The sequence below is a fragment of the Chelonia mydas genome, chromosome 10, assembly GCF_015237465.2.
Source record: "Chelonia mydas isolate rCheMyd1 chromosome 10, rCheMyd1.pri.v2, whole genome shotgun sequence".
Lineage (NCBI taxonomy): Eukaryota > Metazoa > Chordata > Testudines > Cheloniidae > Chelonia > Chelonia mydas.
The window spans coordinates 82398486-82418365 of record NC_051250.2 but is presented as its reverse complement, the minus strand read 5'-3'; the positions used below and the strand labels follow the sequence as shown (position 1 = coordinate 82418365).

Below are 19880 nucleotides of genomic sequence, written 5' to 3'. Positions count from 1 at the left end.
CAAATCGTGTATTAGTGTAAAATTCATATTTCCAGGGAGCCACATGTGCACATTAAAAGGCAGAGCTTGACCCAAGGTATGGAAATTACAGTCAGTTACCTGATGAGAACCCCACTTTTCAGATAATATATACACCTGTGTTTGTGTATATAATTTATCTGACATTTCCCATTGTACTGGCTATCATGCCTTTGTATTTTGTATAGCAGGCTTCCTGCATGAAGAGAATTAACAATTCCAAAAGATTTTGGCTGCTTTTGTGAATTGTCCTTATTTGTTTGAAATTGCCTAACTGCCCAGGGCTAGAGAGAAACTTCCTCTCTTTGTCCACTGAGGGTTATTGCACCTTTCTCTGAAGCAGCTTGTGCTGGGCACTGTCAAGAGGCAAGACACTGGACTAGAGGGACCCTGGGCCAATCTGGTCTGACAAACCCTATCTCCCTAAACCTAGTGCTCAGTTTCCCACAAACACTCCACTCCATCTGTGTCAGATATGAAACATATCCTGTCTGTTCCTCTGTTCCTGCACCTGGGACAGAGATTGAGGGTGTCACAAAAGTGGCTTTATGTGACCTCTGCACACCCTGTCTTTTGAGTCTGCACAGCTTCTGGCGTACGCCAGAGCCGACTCAGAGCTCTCCAAGGCCAGGCTTCACCGTGCACCCTGTCTGCGCGCCAGCGTGGGGAGAGCCGGGTGCTCGGCGCCACGCAGGGACGGGGTGCACAGGGGCAGTGCCTGGCCAGGATGGCGTCCGACTGGGGCCAGGACAAACGCTGCAGGAGGGGGGCTAGGGGATGGAGGTTTCCTGTTAAGCTGAAGGGTGGGGGGCCGGGGACGCTCTGCTGTATTGCAGCCCAGGCGAAGTGACACCCTGATTCCCAGGGCGCTCGTTATCCTCCCCACGGATAACGAGTCAGCAGGGTCCCGGCCTAGGTCACGACCCTGGCCGTAACGGGCTCAGCACTGCCCTCTGAGCAGGCCCTGCGATCGAGGCTGAGCCCCGTTCACCCCGCGACGCCCCAACAGCAAACCGCCCAGGCTGGCAGGAAGGGCAATGCCCCAGACGGGGGAGGGGCTGCATCCCCGTTCCAGGGGGGTCGTCAGGGTGGGGAATATGGAATAGCCACCCAACAACCCACCCAGAATGATGTGCTCCAGAACCCCCCCCAGCTGCAGAATGGAGTGACCTTGACCCCCCCCGCCAGCTGCAGAATGGAGTGACCCTGACACCACCAAACCCCCCCCCAGCTGCCGAATGGAGTGATCCTGACACCACCAAACCGCCCCCCCCCCTGCAGAATGGAGTGATCCTCACCCCCCCCCAGCTGCAGAATGGAGTGACCTTGACCCCCCCCGCCAGCTGCAGAATGGAGTGACCCTGACACCACCAAACCCCCCCCCCAGCTGCAGAATGGAGTGACCTTGACCCCCCCCCGCCAGCTGCAGAATGGAGTGACCCTGACACCACCAACCCCCCCCAGCTGCCGAATGGAGTGATCCTGACACCACCAAACCGCCCCCCCGCTGCAGAATGGAGTGATCCTCATACCCCCCCCCCAGCTGCAGAATGGAGTGATCCTGACCCCCCCCCGCCGCCAGTTGCAGAATGGAGTGATCCTCACACACACACCCCGGCCAGCTGCAGAATGGAGTGATCCTGACCCACCCCCATGTCCAGAATAAGTTCGCCCTGAAGTCGCGCCAGAACGGACAGTCCCAGTCTTGAAATTAGTTAGCCCCCCCTCCACAATGGAATGGCCCCAAACTTGTGCTCCCCCCCGCCCTGGAATGGAATCACCCAGAAAGCCCGGCCGGCCAGCGCTGACCGCGCACAACCCTAAAGCGCTGCCGGCTGCTTCCGGGGGGGGGGGGAGGGGACGGAACGGAACGGAAGCGTTCTGTTCTGTCCTGTCCTGTCCTGTCGTCACTTCCCCCCCGAGTCCTGCAGCCAATGGGGAAGCCGCACTCCAGGGAGGTGGGTTGGCGCCAAATGCGAAGGGAGCGGGGCGCGCGGGGGCCCAGGAGGGGGCCGGCCCGGGCCGCGCGGCTGGGACAGGTGAGGGGGCAGCGGGGCCGGGGCCGGGGCCGGGGAAGGGCCCGGCGCTAACACAGGCACGGTCGGTGGCCGCGGCTCCGGCCGGCCGGGCAGGGCCCCCTCGAGCCTGCTCCCGCTCCTCGCCCTAGCTGGCTCGGGGGGGTCCCGGGGGGAGGCTACCCCCAGAAACGGCCCCAGGCCTGGCTCCAGCGCCTTGGCGGTGGCCCCCGCCTGTCCTACGGGGAGAGGCGCTCGGGGGGCAGGCCGCGGCAGGAGCCCTGCCTTCGAGCCACCGAACGGGGCGGGGACCCGCCCGGCCGCTCGGGAGGAAAATCATAGACTCTCCGGGCTGGAGGGGACCTCAGGAGGTCATCTGGTCCAACCGCCTGCTCAAAGCAGGACCGATCCCCAATTTTTGCTCCAGATCCCTAAATGGCCCCCTCAAGGATTGAACTCAGGACCCTGGGCTTAGCAGGCCAGTGCTCAAACCACTGAGCGATCCCTCCCCCCCCCCCCCCCCCCCCCCAAAAAAAAAAAAAAAGGCCACGAAGCTTCTGCCTAACTGCAACAGCATGTCCCCAGAGCATCTGCTGTGGCTGCCGTGAAGCATCCCGAAGGCCCCGAGTCTGACAAGGATCCCGAAGGCCCCGAGTCTGACAAGGATGGCTTCAGTTGCTGCTAAGCTGACAGGATCCTTGGGGTGAAACATGGCAGCCGTTTGCCAGCGCACGTCACCACAGAACAACAGTTTGGGGCAACGTGTCAGACTCGCAATTCAATTGCATTTCGCTGACCCTGCAGAATGTGATTTGCCCTCCTTTCTGCAGGCTACCACACTGTGGCCCTCTTTGTTATCTGGCGCAGTTCATGATCATGTTCAAACTTTTGATAGTCTTTTAAGGTAGACAAGTCCTCAAACATCACAAAAAGAAAAGGAGGACTTGTGGCACCTTAGAGACTAACAAATTTATTTGAGCATAAGCTACAGCTCACTTCATCGGATGCTATAGCTCACGAAAGCTTATGCTCAAATAAATTTGTTAGTCTCTAATGTGCCACAAGTACTCCTTTCCTTTTTGCGAATACAGACTAACATGGCTGCTACTCTGAAATCAAACATCACAGGAATTTTCTGTTAATCCACCTGAATTTTTGGTAATCATAGAACTTGCTCTCCCACTAGCACCTGCTGCATAACCCTAACTTTGAGAGCTATTATTATGCATGCTGTTTTCAACATCTTTCAGGTCCTCTTGCGTATGCCGCTCTGAACGGTCCATAATATTCTGGTGTGATGACAGTTGCACTTTGGTATTTTGGCACCCTCTTGATTCAGCCACTACCAATAATGGTTTAAGCCTGACTGTTAAGGGTTTCTGTTTTTTAACCTAGTTCATATTAATTCCTGTTCTCAGTTTTAAGCTGCACCATGACTTGAGCCAATTGGTGGTGATGACATTTCCACATAAGAGGTGCTACAGTACCTGAATAGAGAAGCTGATCTTGGAGGGAGGCATTAAATGGGTCCTTCTGCTTATGCCTTTCTAAAAATCCACATATCTTTAAATAAAATAAAATAAAAAGCCTGGATAACCTAAAGCTTCTCTTACACCCTATAGTGATTGATACTTTTACAGATAAATGTCTAAACCATTTCAGCTTGGCATAACGGTAACTTTGCTTTATTGGTCACTCACAAGTAATGTCTTGAATCGGAAATGTGCTGTGTAATCACTTACACTTACATAGCACCTTTCATCATGAAAGATTCCGTAGCACTTTACAATTTAACAAACTTAAATCTACTTTTGTTCACAGAGCTCTGCTTACTTTTAAATTAGCCTACTGGGTATGTCTCTTATATGGTCTTATTTTACTTTAACTCTTTTAACCTTTCCTGTTATGATGATGATAGGATGAATTTTTTGGTCTTATTAGGGAAGCAATGTATATACCGTAATCTGTCAAAGATTGTTAGCACCCTTACTGCCCATATTTACACTTGTAATCATCAATGCCCAGTATATCACTCTTCCACAAAAATAGCCTGCAGATGGCAAAATTTCAAAAAGCCGCCTTAGTTTGAACCCATAGGAGAGTTTGTGTAGCCAGTGATATTCTTAATGTAATATCTTAAATCGTCTTTTTTTTTTTTTTTTTGGATAGCATGGCTGATCTTCCACAGAACAACCTCCAGAAGCAGCTAGAGCTTCATTCAGCAAAAGGAACTCACAATAAACTAGCTCTTCCAAAACATAAAGCAGCGTAAGTATCAATCTAGCTTGCTGCTCATCATCAAAAATAACAAAGTAAAGTACCATGGTTGTCAACTTTTGTCAGTTTGGGTTCTGGTCTTTTTTTTTTCTTTACAATTTCTCTGCTGAAAGTTGATGCAGAAAATTAAACAGATGGCCTACTTCTGGGTTTTTTAAAAAATATTCTTCTGTGTCTCCTAGTAGAATGGATTATGTGGGCTTCCATGGAGTGGCCAAGATAGGCTTCTTGTTTAATTGGCCTGGAAAAACTACACTCACTACAATCAAACTAAAATATAATTTTCTTACTAACTGCATGGAATCCAGACCACTACTTCTGGTGACATGCTGCTTTATGCTACTGAGTATCAAAGTATGAAATATGTTTTTATCAATATTGAAGTAAACTTCTTAACATCTGAGTGATGTTCAAAGCAAAAGTCATGCTACTTAAGGCCAAATGGCCTGATTTTCAGAGGTTCTGTTAGCACCCACAACTTCCATTCTAGTCAGAGGGAGCCTTGTGTGCGCAGCACCTTGTAACACTTGGTTAAAATGACTTAAGATACATAATTATGGACATAAATCATAATCTATGGCATTTAGGGTGCTTTATCCACATAAAATAAATACTATAATTCATTAAAAGCTAGAATGCCTATGTGTGAGACTGAAATATAGAATTCAGAAAAAATAGCTACCAATAGCTTCTCAGTTATGTTAAATGCACACTTTTGATATTTGGTCTGTGTGAAGTGATTTTTGATGTTGATGAAATGTAGCTTTATTTTTGTTTTTCCAAAAGTAAGTAAATATTACAATGTTAAAAACTCTGAAAAAATACATTTTATTTTGCAGAGGTTTCACTTTCAAAAAGAAAAGTGCTCCAGGTAATGCTGTATCCATAAACTGTTTCAGTGTAACAAAGAGCTCTGCTTTGAAGGAGAAGGACGTTAATACTTTCCAGACTAAATCTGTTGCATCTTTTCCCACATCGAAGGATAAGCAGATAAAAATCAATGACCTCTTTGAGAAGACATCCAAACAGCACGAAATACAACAACTTTGTCCAAACTGGATATCGTTAAATTCTTTTGAATGTTCCCAGCAAGTTTCAAATGATTTACCTCCTAGAAAGGAAGAGAATGTAAGCAAGAAACCAGGTGATTCTGCTTCCCAGAAAGTAGACCACAATTGTTCAGATGACTCCATTATTACTATAGAAGATGACTGGGATGACATAGATGACTTTGATATATCTGGAAAACAAAACTCAAAACCATTGGTTTTGTCCCCCAAAAATCCAATTGTAAAACCCAGCAAGACTCTTCAAATATCCAATTCCTGTACAGTTAGATTATCTAAGGCATCCAGGACTGTGAACAGTGAGCAACGACTGTCAAAACGTCTTTCTGAGAATGATGAAAAATCACTGAATGACAAACAGCCAGCTCTATCAAACAGATCTTTGATTTGTCTTGATGTTTCAGATCCCAAAGATTGTAAAAGACTTTTAGGTGAAGATCTTCAAGAGAAAAAGTTGTCTACAGAAACTATTCTGAGTGACGAAAAAGAAGAAACTCATACAGGTAATGCATTCTCTTAATGTATTTTATATGTAATATTTCAAATAAAATTGGCCTGATGTCATAGTAAACTTAGAGGACTATTTTCAGGTCTACACACTAAGGGTTTGATTCTCAGAAGTGCCTAGCCCTCACCATTCTAACTAAAGTCAAATCAGGGAGCTGAAAATCAGGGTCTAAGTGTGTAGCATATGGATTTTGTTGTAGAAAGTGCCATCAATGATGTTTAGAACATCTGTTTGACAATGGACTTTCACTCCTGGGGAAAAACCAGTAAGCCCTATAATGTACTGTTGGAGAAGGAAGATCTCCTGGAGTAGCATTCAGGAAAAAAAGAGGCACTTGCAGATGCTGCAGTGAAATTAGACTCCCAGTTTTAATTCATTGCAAGTGCTTTCAGTTTCCATTTATAGTTCAGTGTGACTATGGGAAATATTGAGTAATAGAAATTAATCTGTATCACAGCATTTTAATCCATTACATTTAAAAAGTGCATGAAATGGGGAGTTTACTATCTGTTAACTTTGAGCTGTTTCCCGCTTAGCTGCTCATTGTTTGCTTTAGCCTCTAAATAAATTTTAGTCTCTAAGGTGCCACAAGTACTCCTTTTCTTTTTGTGCTTAATGTTTCTTGATTGTTACATAGGGTAGATTCTTATTCTTCATTTTCCTTATGGAAAGGAATAGGTACTTTATCCTTAGACTGTAATATCTTAATGGCATAGTGAATAACGAAAACCACCTCAGCAGTCAGGATGTGATTTCTCACATTTCTGAAGAATCCATATTTTGCTAAAGATACCTCATTTAATTCTCACAATAGGGAGGTCAAGTAATTAGAATAGATATTAGGTCTTGTCTAAACACACATTGTACTGCTTTAAAATGGTACACCTCCCCCCGCCCCCCTCGCTTGCCACCCCCTCCCCCCCCAAGCATGGATGCAGTTATATCAGAATAAAGATGCTTTATACTGGTATAACTATTCTCATACAAGAAGGGAAATAGGCTTTACCTGTATATGGTATCTTTATGCTAGTATAACTGTGTCTACACTAAGGGTTGTATTGGTATGACTCTCTCATTTAAAAAAAATTGCACACCTAACAAATAGTTATACCAGTGCAAAAAAAGTGTATAGAGTGGGCCTTAGATCAGAAACATCATCCGTATACCAGAGATTCCCAAACATTTTTTTTTCTGGCTGAACCCCCGTTTAGAGATTCATGTCCTATGCGTGCACACCCTTTTTCTAAGGGGAGAGGGGTGCCCTGTACTCATGAGGGGTGCCCGGAATCTCCTGGAGGAGTGACGGGGTGAGAAACTCACCATATGGCAGTTGAGGAAGCCGCCTGGTCCCTGCAGTGGTCATTTGGTCTCAGCTGCCTGGACTCCGTTCCTTGCCTGTCAGGAGGGGAGCAGACATCTGCACTCCTTGAGTACTGGCCCCCTGCTGAACAGAGTTCCTTGCTGACCCCAGCCCTTGAGCACAGCTCTATCAGCTTCCCCTGCACAGGCTCTTTCCAGCAGAGGACAGGGCTCTGTGCCCTAGAACTGTGCTGAAGGGTTGGGGTCAGCAGGGGGCTCTGACTGGCAGGGAAGGGTCAGTAGTTCAGCTTTCCGCTCCCTGCTCACATAGTCCCTGGTGCTACCCCAGTAGAGGAAGGTAACTGTCCATTGGTGGCTGCTGCAGCTGTGACAGTGGAGCAGCAAGAAAGACAGGGAGCCTGGTCCTGGTAGCTGAGACCACCTGTATAGAGCCCCATCTACTTCCATTTTGTACAGAGTCCCCTGCTGACCCCGGACCTCCAGTGCACCCCTGTCAAGTCTTTGTACCCCTCGATAACCTCTTTGTGTGCCCCACAGTTTGGGAACTTCTACCTTACACTACAAATGAGGGAAGAATACATAAACTCTAAAAATCTATAATACTTAATCCATATTATGGAGATGGCTTCTGTTTATAAGGTTAGTTTTCTAGTTCAGCTATAGAAGCTGTAACTACTCCGTAATGTTTTGAAGTTTCAGCTCTTGAGAAGACACTTGTACTATAATAAGAAAAATCTGCAAGATGTACTTTATAGAAGTTGTGTTTGAAGAAGCACCATTTTTGTCCTTTGTAATGCCCCAGTTTTCTAAGCCACTTATTTAAAATTATTTTGGAGGGATTTGCTTTTTATGCAAAAGAACACTGTTGTGGGAATAGAGTCGTATCATTTATTAAAGTTGAGAAATAATAAACTCCATTTGAAATATATAGAATCCTAGGTAGTAAAGCTTCATTGTTCTTTTTTTCAGTTGCGTCTTTGGTTATTTCCAAAATGAAGAAAAAGTTATAATCTTGCCCAACATCTCTCTTCTGTTTCAGCTCTCAGTAAAAAACAGTATAATGGCCAACAAAAGCTAAATGAGGATGAGAAGAATAGCCATTCATTGAAGGAACTGGCTAAAGGATGGGATGAGACTCCTGATTACACTGGAATTGAGGAGGATGATTACCTAGATTTTATTCCACCCTCTCCAGAGGAAGAAGTGCTTTCTTCCTCATCTTCTATAAAAAACATTAGGTAAAACAAAATTCACTATAGCAAATGTTTATCACTAGGATGGTTTAAACAGGTTAAAAAAGGATGCTAGTCCTAAAATCTCCACTTGTTAAAATGTTACTGGCTGAATTGACTGGGTGAATGAATAGATCTGAGATCTTGTTTCTTGAACGAATGGCAGTGTAGCAATTGGCAATAATGAGTGTCATGAAATGCAGTCTTCTGCTATGCTCAGAGTGGTGTTAGCTTCACAGGAAGCACCATTTCCACCCTAGCCAAGCCTGTATCAAGGGCCTAATTTGGTTGTGAATTGGGTGGGTGGAAGATGGACTTACTCAATTATTTACTTGGGGTTCACTCGTTTTTGAGAGTTAAGTAGTTTTGTATAATATACATAGTGCATAAAATTGTTATCCTAAGCATGCAAATTAATTTCTCCTCCCATGAAAATAATTTGATTTATTGATATGTGTTTTAATGACTTTTCATTTTAATATTAGTAATATTTTCAAAGAACCTGCTGTAGATGGAAAATTAATGATTGATAACAGTCTGTCAAAACCTGGGAAAATCATCACAAAGCAGCCTACCAGTGGGACCAGTATAGAGCATGCAGGTATGAGAAACACTTCAGCTGAAACATCTATGCATTAAATGTCTCTTGAAGGGTGTGCAATTCCTTTTGTTCTCATGTTCTTCATCTACTGTGCTACAGGAATGAGCATTTGCTAGTGGTTAAAGCACAGGACTAGGAGGCAGGAGATTTGGAGTTCCGTTCCTGATTCTACCATTTACTTGCTATGTAACCTTGGGCACATCACTTAGCCAGAATCACTGGACTCTTTTGAGGCCATCTGTTCCTGGGTGCCCTGCCAGGGATATCTTGGGCCTGATTTTCTGAAGTGATGAGCACTCATAAGGTGTCAAACTGAGTTCCCAAAGTGATCTCTCTAGAAAATGTTTCCTCTTAATTTTTAATGCTTGTCGTCCCCCCCCACCCTTTTTTTTTTTAACTATGGAGATGATACTCATTTTATAAGGAGCGTTGAGCTAAATTAACATTTGTAAAGAATTTTGCAATTCTTGTATTGAAGGTAAGGTTTTACCATTGGTGCAACATTAAGACTGTAAATTTAAACAGACAGTCCAGGCATATAACAGGTTATGGCTCAGAGTAATATAAACTCTCCCAGGCTTTACATATTTCATATATGAAGTTACACATTCAACATTACTAAAAACATATGTGCAATGTGGGTTAGTTAACGGTTCTATTCTGGAAGCCAGACTCTGGGAGACAGAGCTTGATCATATTTTTTTCTTGTGCACCATCAACAAAACTGTTTGCCAACTTTCAATTTAAGGGCCAAATTGTGCCCTGGGTTCCACCTGTGCAACTGCATTAAAAACCAGTTCCACGGGCGCAAAAAAAAAAGTACATAGGTATGTGTGTAATATATATAATAGCTTAAAACTTAATGTTGCATGTATAGGAATAGTCTTTTGATTGCTAATAATTACATTGCTTATTTGGTATATTTTAAAGTTGTTTAAACTTTTATACATATTACATTTTTCTTTGTCATTTGGGGAAAATATTGACATCACATAATTAAAACTTTATTAAATGTATACTATATTACTTTGCAGATGAATTCTTAAGTTTGGAACAGCATCTCTTCAGTGTGATGGAGGACATCTGTAAACTAGTAGATTCTATCCCAATACATGAACTTAAGTCTTTGTCTTGTGGGAATGACCTTCTTCAACAGAGAAGTCTCAGGTGTGTTTTAATTAGGAGTCTTTAGTACTACTTCTACATTTTTGTGTGCATCAGCATCTTGATTGTATGTTTCAGAGTAGCAGCCGTGTTAATCTGTATTCGCAAAAAGAAAAGGGGTACTTGTGGCACCTTAGAGACTAACAAATTTATTTGAGCATAAGCTTTCATGAGCTACAGCTCACTTTGAAGTGAGCTGTAGCTCACGAAAGCTTATGCTCAAATAAATTTGTTAGTCTCTAAGGTGCCACAAGTACTCCTTTTTGATTGTATGTGTTTTCTATCAGACTGGTAAGGTGGCAGCTGATATTTTTAAACAAGTTAATATTCCTGAGTAAATGAAATGATCTTTTCAATGGTGTAGAAGTGTTAACTCTTTTTGGATAGAATAATCAGGGATCTGTAAGAACAGAAACTGCCAGACTGAATCAAATTTGAGGTCCAGCTAGTCCATTATCCTTTCTCTGACAGTGCCCAGTACCAGACACATCAGAGGAAGAACCCCTGTGACAGGCAGAAATGGGATAATCTGCCCTCTGCATTAGGTCTAACCCTGGTTTCTAATAGTTAGAGATTGCCTTAAGTCCTGAAGCATGAGGTTTAATATTCCTGCCAACATTTTTGTTAGGATTAACAATTATGACTCTAGATATACTAGTTTTTCCTATAATTGTCTGTCTAATCCTGTTTTTAATCTTGTTGTGCCAATGGTTCTATAGTCTAATTATGCAGTGTGTGAAAAGTATTCATTTTATTGGTTTGAAGTTCCCAGTTTTTTTTCTTGTGTTACGAGACAGGAGAATACAAGCTCCCAATCTACCAGCAGGAGAGTGGGGTGGGAGGAAGTTTTGTTTCATGGTCTCTGTGTGTATATAATGTCTTCTGCAGTTTCCACGATATGCTATGCATCCGATGAAGTGAGCTGTAGCTCACGAAAGCTCATGCTCAAATAAACTGGTTAGTCTCTAAGGTGCCACAAGTACTCCTTTTCTTTTCTACACCGTTCATTATTCTATATACTTTTATAATGTCCCTTCTTATTCTCCTTTCTAAAGTAAACAATCCCAATCTTTTAAGTCTTTAAGAAATAGATAGGGAAAATAATATAGCTCAAGCATATTATTTTCATTTTCTTCAAATTGGGGCCCATAGTTATTAAACTATTAAAACTATTTCCCCCTCCAACTGTGTTCGAGGATTATCTATTTATAACATTACTTCAGTGGCATGCTGGTAGCAAAACCAAGGATTTAAATCTTTTTGCTAGGACATTCAATTATTTTACTTTTTAATTGAAAGTTTTTTTTCTTTTTATTTATCATTTCTTAATAATTGAGATTCATAACAAAAGACAAGTTTAAAAAATTATAAAAATAAAGTATCAACAGTTTTTCTTCCATAAAAAGTTTTTCCTTTTTCTTAAGATATCTGATAACTACTCAGATCTCAATACTGTATCTTTGATCTCAGAATCTCCAGGGTGCAGGTATAGCAAACGCTTATGCACGTTTAACTTTAAGCATATTTGTAGTCCCTGGACTTCAAGGGGGTTAAACAAGTAAAATTAAACATATATTTGCAGGATTGGGGCCTAAGTTAGTCAGCTAACTCAATCTGATAAAGGTCTGTTGGGTCAGTGTCAGAATGATTAAGCATATTCACAGAACTGTCTTCTATCTTGAGAATCAAGAAAAGCTGTCTACATAATTTACAGTGAGAAAAAAATACAAATGGAATGCTTTTGGTCTTTAACTTAGTACTGTCAGGAAACAAAACAGAAGCAGAAAAAACAAAATAGTAACAAATTCTGTCTTAAGCAGGTATAAGTTTTTACATCTGGAAAAAGTGATTTCAAAATCCAGAGATTATATAATTTGTTATATCTAACTACCACTCTCACTCTCCCTCCTCCTTCCTCCCTTCCCCAATGGTACTGTTACATTTGCTCTTACCTGGTTTGGATTTAATAATGTCTGTCTCTGTTCAGCCATTGTTACAAATTTCAAACCCAGTAGTCTAATTCAGCAAGATACTTGACAGATTTTTTGTTTTTTAGCCTCTGCCAAGCAATGTAGAATTGCAGAGTAACCTAGAAGGAGAGAGGATGTGCAAATAAGAACTTATTTTCATTTCATCCTCTCTCTGACCAGTAATCCTGACTGTCTAGGAGTCTGGAGAGGTAAGTGGTGGTTCCTGAAGCCAGCCATTGCACTCTCTTCTTTTTGTACAGTTGGTTTTACAAATCAGGAAACATTTCATAGAGCAAAATATGGATATGGAAGCTCCTATTAGGCCCTTTAACAAATCATAGCTGCACTTAAAGCTTCTTCAAAGCTGCTTCACTTGTCTGGACCGTTTTTTTGGTTTTGTCCTTGGCTGTTGGAGAATAGGAAATTTCCTAGCTTGTGAAAAGGTTCCCAAACTTTTTTTTGCTAAGCCCCACTTCAGAGATTCATGTCCCATGCACATACCCCCTCTTTTCAATGGGATTATGGGGGAGGAGTATCCTGTAATCATGGGGGGCGGATGGGGTGCTGAAAGGCTGGAGTCAGGAGGGGGCTTCTGTTCCCTTCAGCAGTCAGGCAGTCTTGGCTGCGGGAACCAGCTCCCTGCCTGTGTCACTCCTCACCTGTGCAGGGGAGGTGAACAGGGCAACACTGAAGGGCCCTGGGATCGGGGGGGAATGGAGAGATGTACCATGTGAGTACTGGCCTCCTGCTGGACGGGGCATCCTTCTGACTCTAGCCTTTGTGTGTGACCCTGCCTGCTTTTCCTGCGCAGGATCTGTCTGGCAGGCCAAGTGGATGGGGCTCTGTACCCTGGAGCTGCACTGAAGGGTCAGGAGGGGGCTTTGTCTGGCAGTGGTGTCAGTAGTCCTGGGGTATAGCCTTCCGTTCCCTGCTTGCAGAGTCTCTGCCAGCCTCCCCAGCAGAAATGCGTGACTGCTTGTTGGTGGCTGCTACTGGTGTAGCAATGTGGGAGTGAGGTGGGCAGGGAGCCTGGTCCTGGCAGCTGCAACCACCTGCACAGAGCCCTGTCTGCTTTCCCTGCCAGACAGAGCCCCCTCCTGACTCCAGCCTTTCAGCATGGGCACCATCAGGTCTTCATGCCCCCTTGATAACCTTATTGCTCTCCCACAGGGGTCAGCAATAGTTTGGGAACCTCTGCTCTACAATTTTTAAACACCAGAATTCTGGCACAGTTGTGTTAAACTAACTCACTTTATTTGTATATTTTAAGGAAGCCTTATTTTTTCCTGTGGTGGCAGAAGACAAAAGACAATATTTATGAGTGTTGTAGAATTTATGATGTCTTACTACTCTTGTGTTTTGTTTTGTTTTTTGTTTTTTCAGGAGAGAACTGTTAGCTAATCATATTGATGCAAATGCAAACAAAAGTGACTTAGGTATGCTCTTTGCCTCAAACTGGAAATCCCATCCTGGGCATGTTACCTCTATGGATTACAGCATTCCTGTTCAGTCAGGTCAAAAGTATAGCTTAAACTCTGAAGGAAACTCATTCAAATTTACGAAAGTTCCCTCTAAACTTTCTGTTGCTGTCGAATGTCAAGGAAACCTTAATATGAGCACCTTCTCTACAACAAAACTTCAAACCCTAGATACCTCAGGTATATCAAATTTTTTGCAGTGTGCTGCCCTGGATACCAACATCACAAAAAATGCAGGACTTTCTTTTTCGAAGATGGATGTCAAAGAAAGAACATCACTCAGCTTTCACTCTGAGATATCCTCTTTCAACAGTAGTTGGTGTGAAAAACCAAGGATGGAAAAGGATGGAAGCTGCCTCTTTTCAGAAATGCCTGTAACAAGCACTACTTTGAAAGTTGAAAATAAAAGTTCTACTAGTATTAATAACATAGGAGAAGATGACAATTTAGGAGCAAGGGACATAGACTTTGATCTTGATAATTTTGTTCTTGATGATGATTTTGATGAGAGGTGGGATAATCCACTGTATGTTTCAGCAAATGAAAAGACATCTACACCACTATACCAACCTATCAGGGAAGGTCAATCTGCAAAATCATTATTGAAGTCATTTTCGACAGTCAAGGAAACTAGCCCTATATCTAATCCTGTTGTTTCAAAACCAAATATCTTGGTGTCAGCCAAGAACTGCTCAGGTAAATTATACTAATTCTGATTAATTTATCATAGCAAAAATTATATGCTAAAAAGTATTGTGAAGGGTGAATTTAAGTAATTTACGATAGACTGTAAGTATATTTTGTTGTGGAAATTTCTACTGGTGTATTACTAATTGCAAGGTCACAATTTCTAGGTAACATGCTCTTTCGTCTAATCAAATCACACTTCACAGCAATGTGTATTTGCAGGGCAGGTTTCTGACTTTTAGCAGCTTCAGCTTTGCAAAATTTGAAACAAATGTATTTATTATAGTAACAATCCTGCAAGCATTAGAACTAGGCAGGTGACTTGGAATTAACTTCGTTATATTGTGCAAGAGAGCATATTTGCATATACATCACTTCTTAAAACAAATCTAATCCTTCTGGTAGGATATAGGTCAGACTATCTGTCCCTTTGTTTGCAGGTGCTATAATGGCTTTCAGCCTTCTTTTTGCCTCTTGAATTCTAGTCTGCAGCGTAATTTAGAGCAGCTTTGAAGTTATGCTAAATATGCTAAATTGCACAAGCCTGTATGTAATGGGACCCTTCCAGACTGTTATACCAACTGGAGCTCAGTATGTTCTGGCCACACCCTCTCCTGAGGCACCATGCTTAAAGATATGGGGTGTAGTGGAGCCATTCTGTTCGCTCTATGCCACCTGGGAAGCCCCCTTATGTTGCGAACACTCCTCAAGGACTGCTTCCTTTCTTTTACAGCTCCTTTGTGCTACAAGAACACTGAGGGCTGGAGTGTTCTGCAGAAGTTGACTCACTGTTTTTGATGTGGAAGAATTTAAATTAAACAGGTTTTTGTCTGTAGTCTACAAACTCATCCAAGTTATTGGACCTTCATCATGGGAGAATAATTTTAAAACATAACCAACCTTGACCAGGCTTATCTAAAAAGAGGAATTCATTGTTGCCTAATCTGGCAGTTTGCATCCTTCTGTGCTGTCATATGTACTTACTAAATCCTGTTCCGCTGATTTTTAAAACAGCCCCTTTAAAAATGAACACCACAAATGTATGCAATTTTGAAAAAGGTGTCTAACAGAATAAGGTTATGCATTTCATATAATGGGCCACTGATGTAGTGCTTTTCATTTACTGAAATCCAAACAGTACCCAAATGTGGATGTAAGTGCTACAGAGTTCAAAATCTACTCTTGACTATCTTGAGCGCTATATGCATGCATTTTTCTTTAGATAATTCATGTTTTTATAGTGATGAACAGTTAAGTGGTGTATTAGTCATCTGCGTTACACTTAAAGCAAAACAGTTTTTGTTTTATATTGTAAAACATGTCCAGTGGAACCTGAAGTCAACCTTGGAATTAGCTGAACTTTTAGGTCACTAGGTTACACAGTCCTTGTTTGACAGAAGAATCTTCATTTGTATATTAGCCACTTTTGAAATGATCTGTATTGTTTTATAAATGCAAACAGAAGCATAATGAGAATTTGCTAAATTGCACATGATTTAAAATGTTCCCTAACTTACACACACATCCCCATTTAAGTAAAATTTTATAACGTGGGTCTTAATTTGTGCTGCTTTAGCAACTGCAAAAAGAATTAAAGGTGTCTCCCCCCCGCCAGTTTGGGGCTACAGCTTTTTCATAACTAACGCACACATCGAAATTGTTTTGTATGTGGTCATAAAATGTCTAAAAGTAAACTCTAATCCTGATGCTTTGCTCTGAGAATCACCTGGATCCTCTGCAGGGTTTGGCTCTATGTGGAGTGTAAAAGAGTAAGATTTCTCTGTATCTGACTGTTTTATTGGTAACCAATTACGATGCTAATTTTAATAGGCTTTCCTTTTCTGCTAGACCCACCGCTGAAAAAATCACCATCCGAAAATCCAGCACTAGCACGCTTCAGAGGCTTTACGTTTTCCCATTCTAAAGATATGATGAAGATATTTCACAAAAAATTTGGTCTGCACCATTTTCGAACAAATCAGCTGGAGGCCATCAATGCTTCTCTGCTGGGTGAAGATTGTTTTATCTTAATGCCCACTGGTACGTATCTATGTACATCAGCCAACTGGAAACTGTCAGTGGTGTATGACATCTTGCACAAACTTCTGATAAGTAGATCAGAAGCTATAGAGATTAATACAGATTCAGTTCCTATAGGAAGACTAACAGAATTTGTGGTAAGCTTAATAAATTCCCTACATTTGGGGAAGTGATAACACATTACTGTGCTCCCAGAATCTGTTGGCTGTAGGATTCCTGATATCTCACTAACCCTGGAATTTATTTAGCCTTTGTCTTTAGTATTTAAAGGGAAGGTGATTAAAGCTCTGATTTCTGTAATAATCCACATGGGAACTCTATGAGATTGTAGGTTATAGAATATCTTACAATAGTTGCATTTAAAGACTTCAGAACAGTTGAGATATGTCAATGTAATTTTAAAGTTACCTAGTGATATAACTTGCATCCCCGCTGGTAATAAGTTTTAAGAGGACAAAGACTGCAGTGAAATGAGACTTGAATGCTGAACTCTAGAACATGGTATTTTTATACGAGTACTTCAGAAGACATCAGGTTAAAATTATATTTAATAAAACAAAAATCCTCATGTAAATTACAAATTTATTTTATTCTTAAATCTGAGGAGTTTAATTTTCACTATTTAGGCTTTGTTTACTTCTGCAATTCTCTCCACTTCAACAGTTAAAATGGTTTCATTATCTGGTTCACATACGCTAATGCAAAATTGTAATCACTTCAGGGAATAGTGTTTTAAAAACAAAGTTATAATTCAAATAAATCCATAATTTAAACTCTTCTGTGGGCCTTCAATTTTGTAGATATGTAATTTGACCACCTACATTTTGAGATGAACTTAACAAATTTGATTCCATCTTTTCCACCTTAAATAATCATATATTTTGCCTTGCATTTTATATAGGTGGTGGTAAAAGTCTGTGCTACCAGCTACCAGCCTGTTTATCCCCTGGCGTCACTATTGTAATTTCTCCACTGAGGTCATTGATATTAGATCAAGTTGAGAAGCTAATGACGTTGGATGTAAGTTCAAACAATTTCTTTGCACTTAAGGAATGGGATAAAGGTCTGAATTGTTCCTGATGAATTTTATTCTCTTTTTATTTGTTTTTTGTATATGAAATAGTTGCATATTTGAACAGAGAGCCAGTAAGCATACATACATTGTACAAATACCTAGGAAATGGAAGACAAGAGTCACATCAGCTAACTGTAAATCAGACTAATTAGAAGTAAACAGCAATTTTATCATTGTCTCTGTGAATGCACACAAGCAATAATTGCTAGGGCTAAACTTTCAAATGTAATGCCTAAATATAGGCTCCAAAGGCCATGTTTAGACACACAAAAAAGCAACCCGATATTTTCCGGGAAGCTAAGCACATGCAGTGCCTGTTGACTTCAGTGACAGCTGTGGTTGCTCAACATTGCTGGAAAAATGGCACGCATGGCGGGAAGGCACTTAGAGAAAGCATAATCGTGGCGGTAGATTGCAAAGGATGGTTGAGAACTTAACTAGGAATTGCCTGGCGGCTTTTTTACTGGTTATATTGGTGGACATTTTGAGCAACTGTAACTGTTTTTTTATAAAAGTGAATAGTTTTTGTTTTGGGGAATAGATAATACATTTTAAGGGCAAAATGCTAAGTGCAACTAAGGTGGGGGAGAGGTGCAAACAGGAGCATGCTACAACTTCCCGATCCTAAGCCCTTAAACTGCTCTCTGTTATTCTGGCTGGCTATGATCCCCAAGTGACAACCTGCCATCCAGGGAATGCTGGAGCACAGTGTGCTTTGTCCACGCTCTCTCACCACACCTCCTTGCTGCCAACAAACACATCTATGCTGAGGGCTGCGAGGGTGGTGATGTAAGACCCAGCTATACTTGCTCTGTGGCTGCTGGGGACTTGCCTGCACTGGGGGAATTCCCAACTGGAGAGCTGCAGCTGTCTTTTTCCTCCACCTTAGCAGAGCTGAGGGCCAGGATTTGTCCCTGTATGTTGATTATATTACACTTTCAAAGTAAGTTTATGTCTCGCTTTCATAGCAGAGTCTAATTCATCTGTTACAATTTACTGTTTATACTGAAGTTAATTGTTAGGGTATAAATTACTTCCTTCCTTGGAATATGGGTCATCTGTTCTGGCACCACATTATTATATGTTTGTGGGTACTAGGGAAGATAATTTTATTTAAAAATACTTCGTGCCTTCTAAGAACATCTATAGTGCTTCTCACATAAGATCTCAAATCACTTTACAAATATTACATAAGCTTCATGACACCCATTAAGTAAGCAAGTATCATTACAGCTATTTTATTGATGGGAATACTGGAGCACAGAGTAGGTAGGTGACTCCCAAAGTCACACAGTGCTTCGTTGATAGAGTTTGGAGCAGAACAAAGGAGTTCTGATTCCCATTCTTTTGCCTGATCGCTAGAGAGCACTGTGATGCCTGTAGTATGACTAGGTTTTTGTATTTTGTATGTATTTAGCATTTTCAAGATTTTTTTCAAATTCTGTATTCAGTGACAAAATGTATGAATACAGACCAGGTGTGCTTTTAATTTAGAAGTAGGTTAAATACTACATTAAGAAGAAATTTCTGAAGTTAAATGGATGTTAGATGAAATCTAAATATCTTTTTTCTTCTATACCACATAGATTTCTGCTACTTATCTGACTGGTGATAGGACTGATGCTGAGGCTTCAAAAATCTATATACAGCTGTCAAAAAAAGATCCTCAAATAAAACTTCTTTATGTTACTCCAGAGAAGGTTTGTATTTATCTTAAAAGTGAAAAGTGTCATCAAGGCAACAAAACAAAGATTTTTACTAGTAAAAATGTTTTGTAAGAATAATTTTTAATGTAGCTAAATTTAAAAAAAAGTGCAACAAACATCTATCAGGAAACAACAAAAAAATCATTACAAAGGGATAAGCTAGTAACATCTTTAGATAATTCTGTGAGATGCTGCCTGTTTGTAACTAATATGAATCAAAGAACAGCCCAAACAAAGCACAACCAAGTAAGTGGTGAAATTTGAAATGAAAGACTGCCATGTTAATAATCCTTTCTCGAATGTATACCAGTCTCTCCCCAGCTGGTTGGTATAGAGTAACCTGTTATAAGTGTAACAGATCTAGGAGCTGCACTCTCATTTTCAGCCAAAATTCATATGGCTGTTTTGAGAGAGATTACAGGGGCAAAACAATAATTGTTATTCACCCAATCAAAGTAATTGGTTGCAGATCAATATCAAAGGAACTATTCTGCTGCATTAATTTCCTACTGTAAAAATCGTCAATATGAAATGCTGTCTCTTTGATTATTCCTTGAAAACCTTCTGGGGGAGCTGTTTAGTGGTGGAGAGCTCATGCTAATGAGTCTTTCCTCCCCCCAAGTCAATTTTGCATTTGATTTGGTGAGAAATAGGCTCTTTAAACGGCCAGTCACAGAAACCTGTGGGATTCCCTAACGCTGCCTGTCAAAACAGAATTTTGG

General features: G+C 41.3%; 1 protein-coding gene across 3 annotated transcripts in view; it reads left to right on the top strand.

Moving 5' to 3' along the window:
- Positions 1–1858: 1858 nt before the first annotated feature.
- Positions 1859–19880, top strand: part of BLM (BLM RecQ like helicase) — a 34694-nt gene continuing 16672 nt past the window's right edge. Inside the window, exons 1-10 of one of the 3 annotated variants that reach the window (XM_037911114.2) lie at positions 1859–1976; positions 4203–4301; positions 5150–5880; positions 8245–8443; positions 8923–9038; positions 10073–10205; positions 13556–14346; positions 16186–16377; positions 17279–17397; positions 19039–19152. In XM_037911114.2, coding sequence (XP_037767042.1) covers positions 4204–4301; positions 5150–5880; positions 8245–8443; positions 8923–9038; positions 10073–10205; positions 13556–14346; positions 16186–16377; positions 17279–17397; positions 19039–19152 — 2493 coding nt within the window. In that variant the 5' untranslated portion in view covers positions 1859–1976; position 4203. Of the gene's footprint in view, positions 2058–4202; positions 4302–5149; positions 5881–8244; positions 8444–8922; positions 9039–10072; positions 10206–13555; positions 14347–16185; positions 16378–17278; positions 17398–19038; positions 19153–19880 lie in introns of those variants that run through there. The other 2 variants (XM_037911112.2, XM_043523263.1) reach the window with 2 other exon arrangements.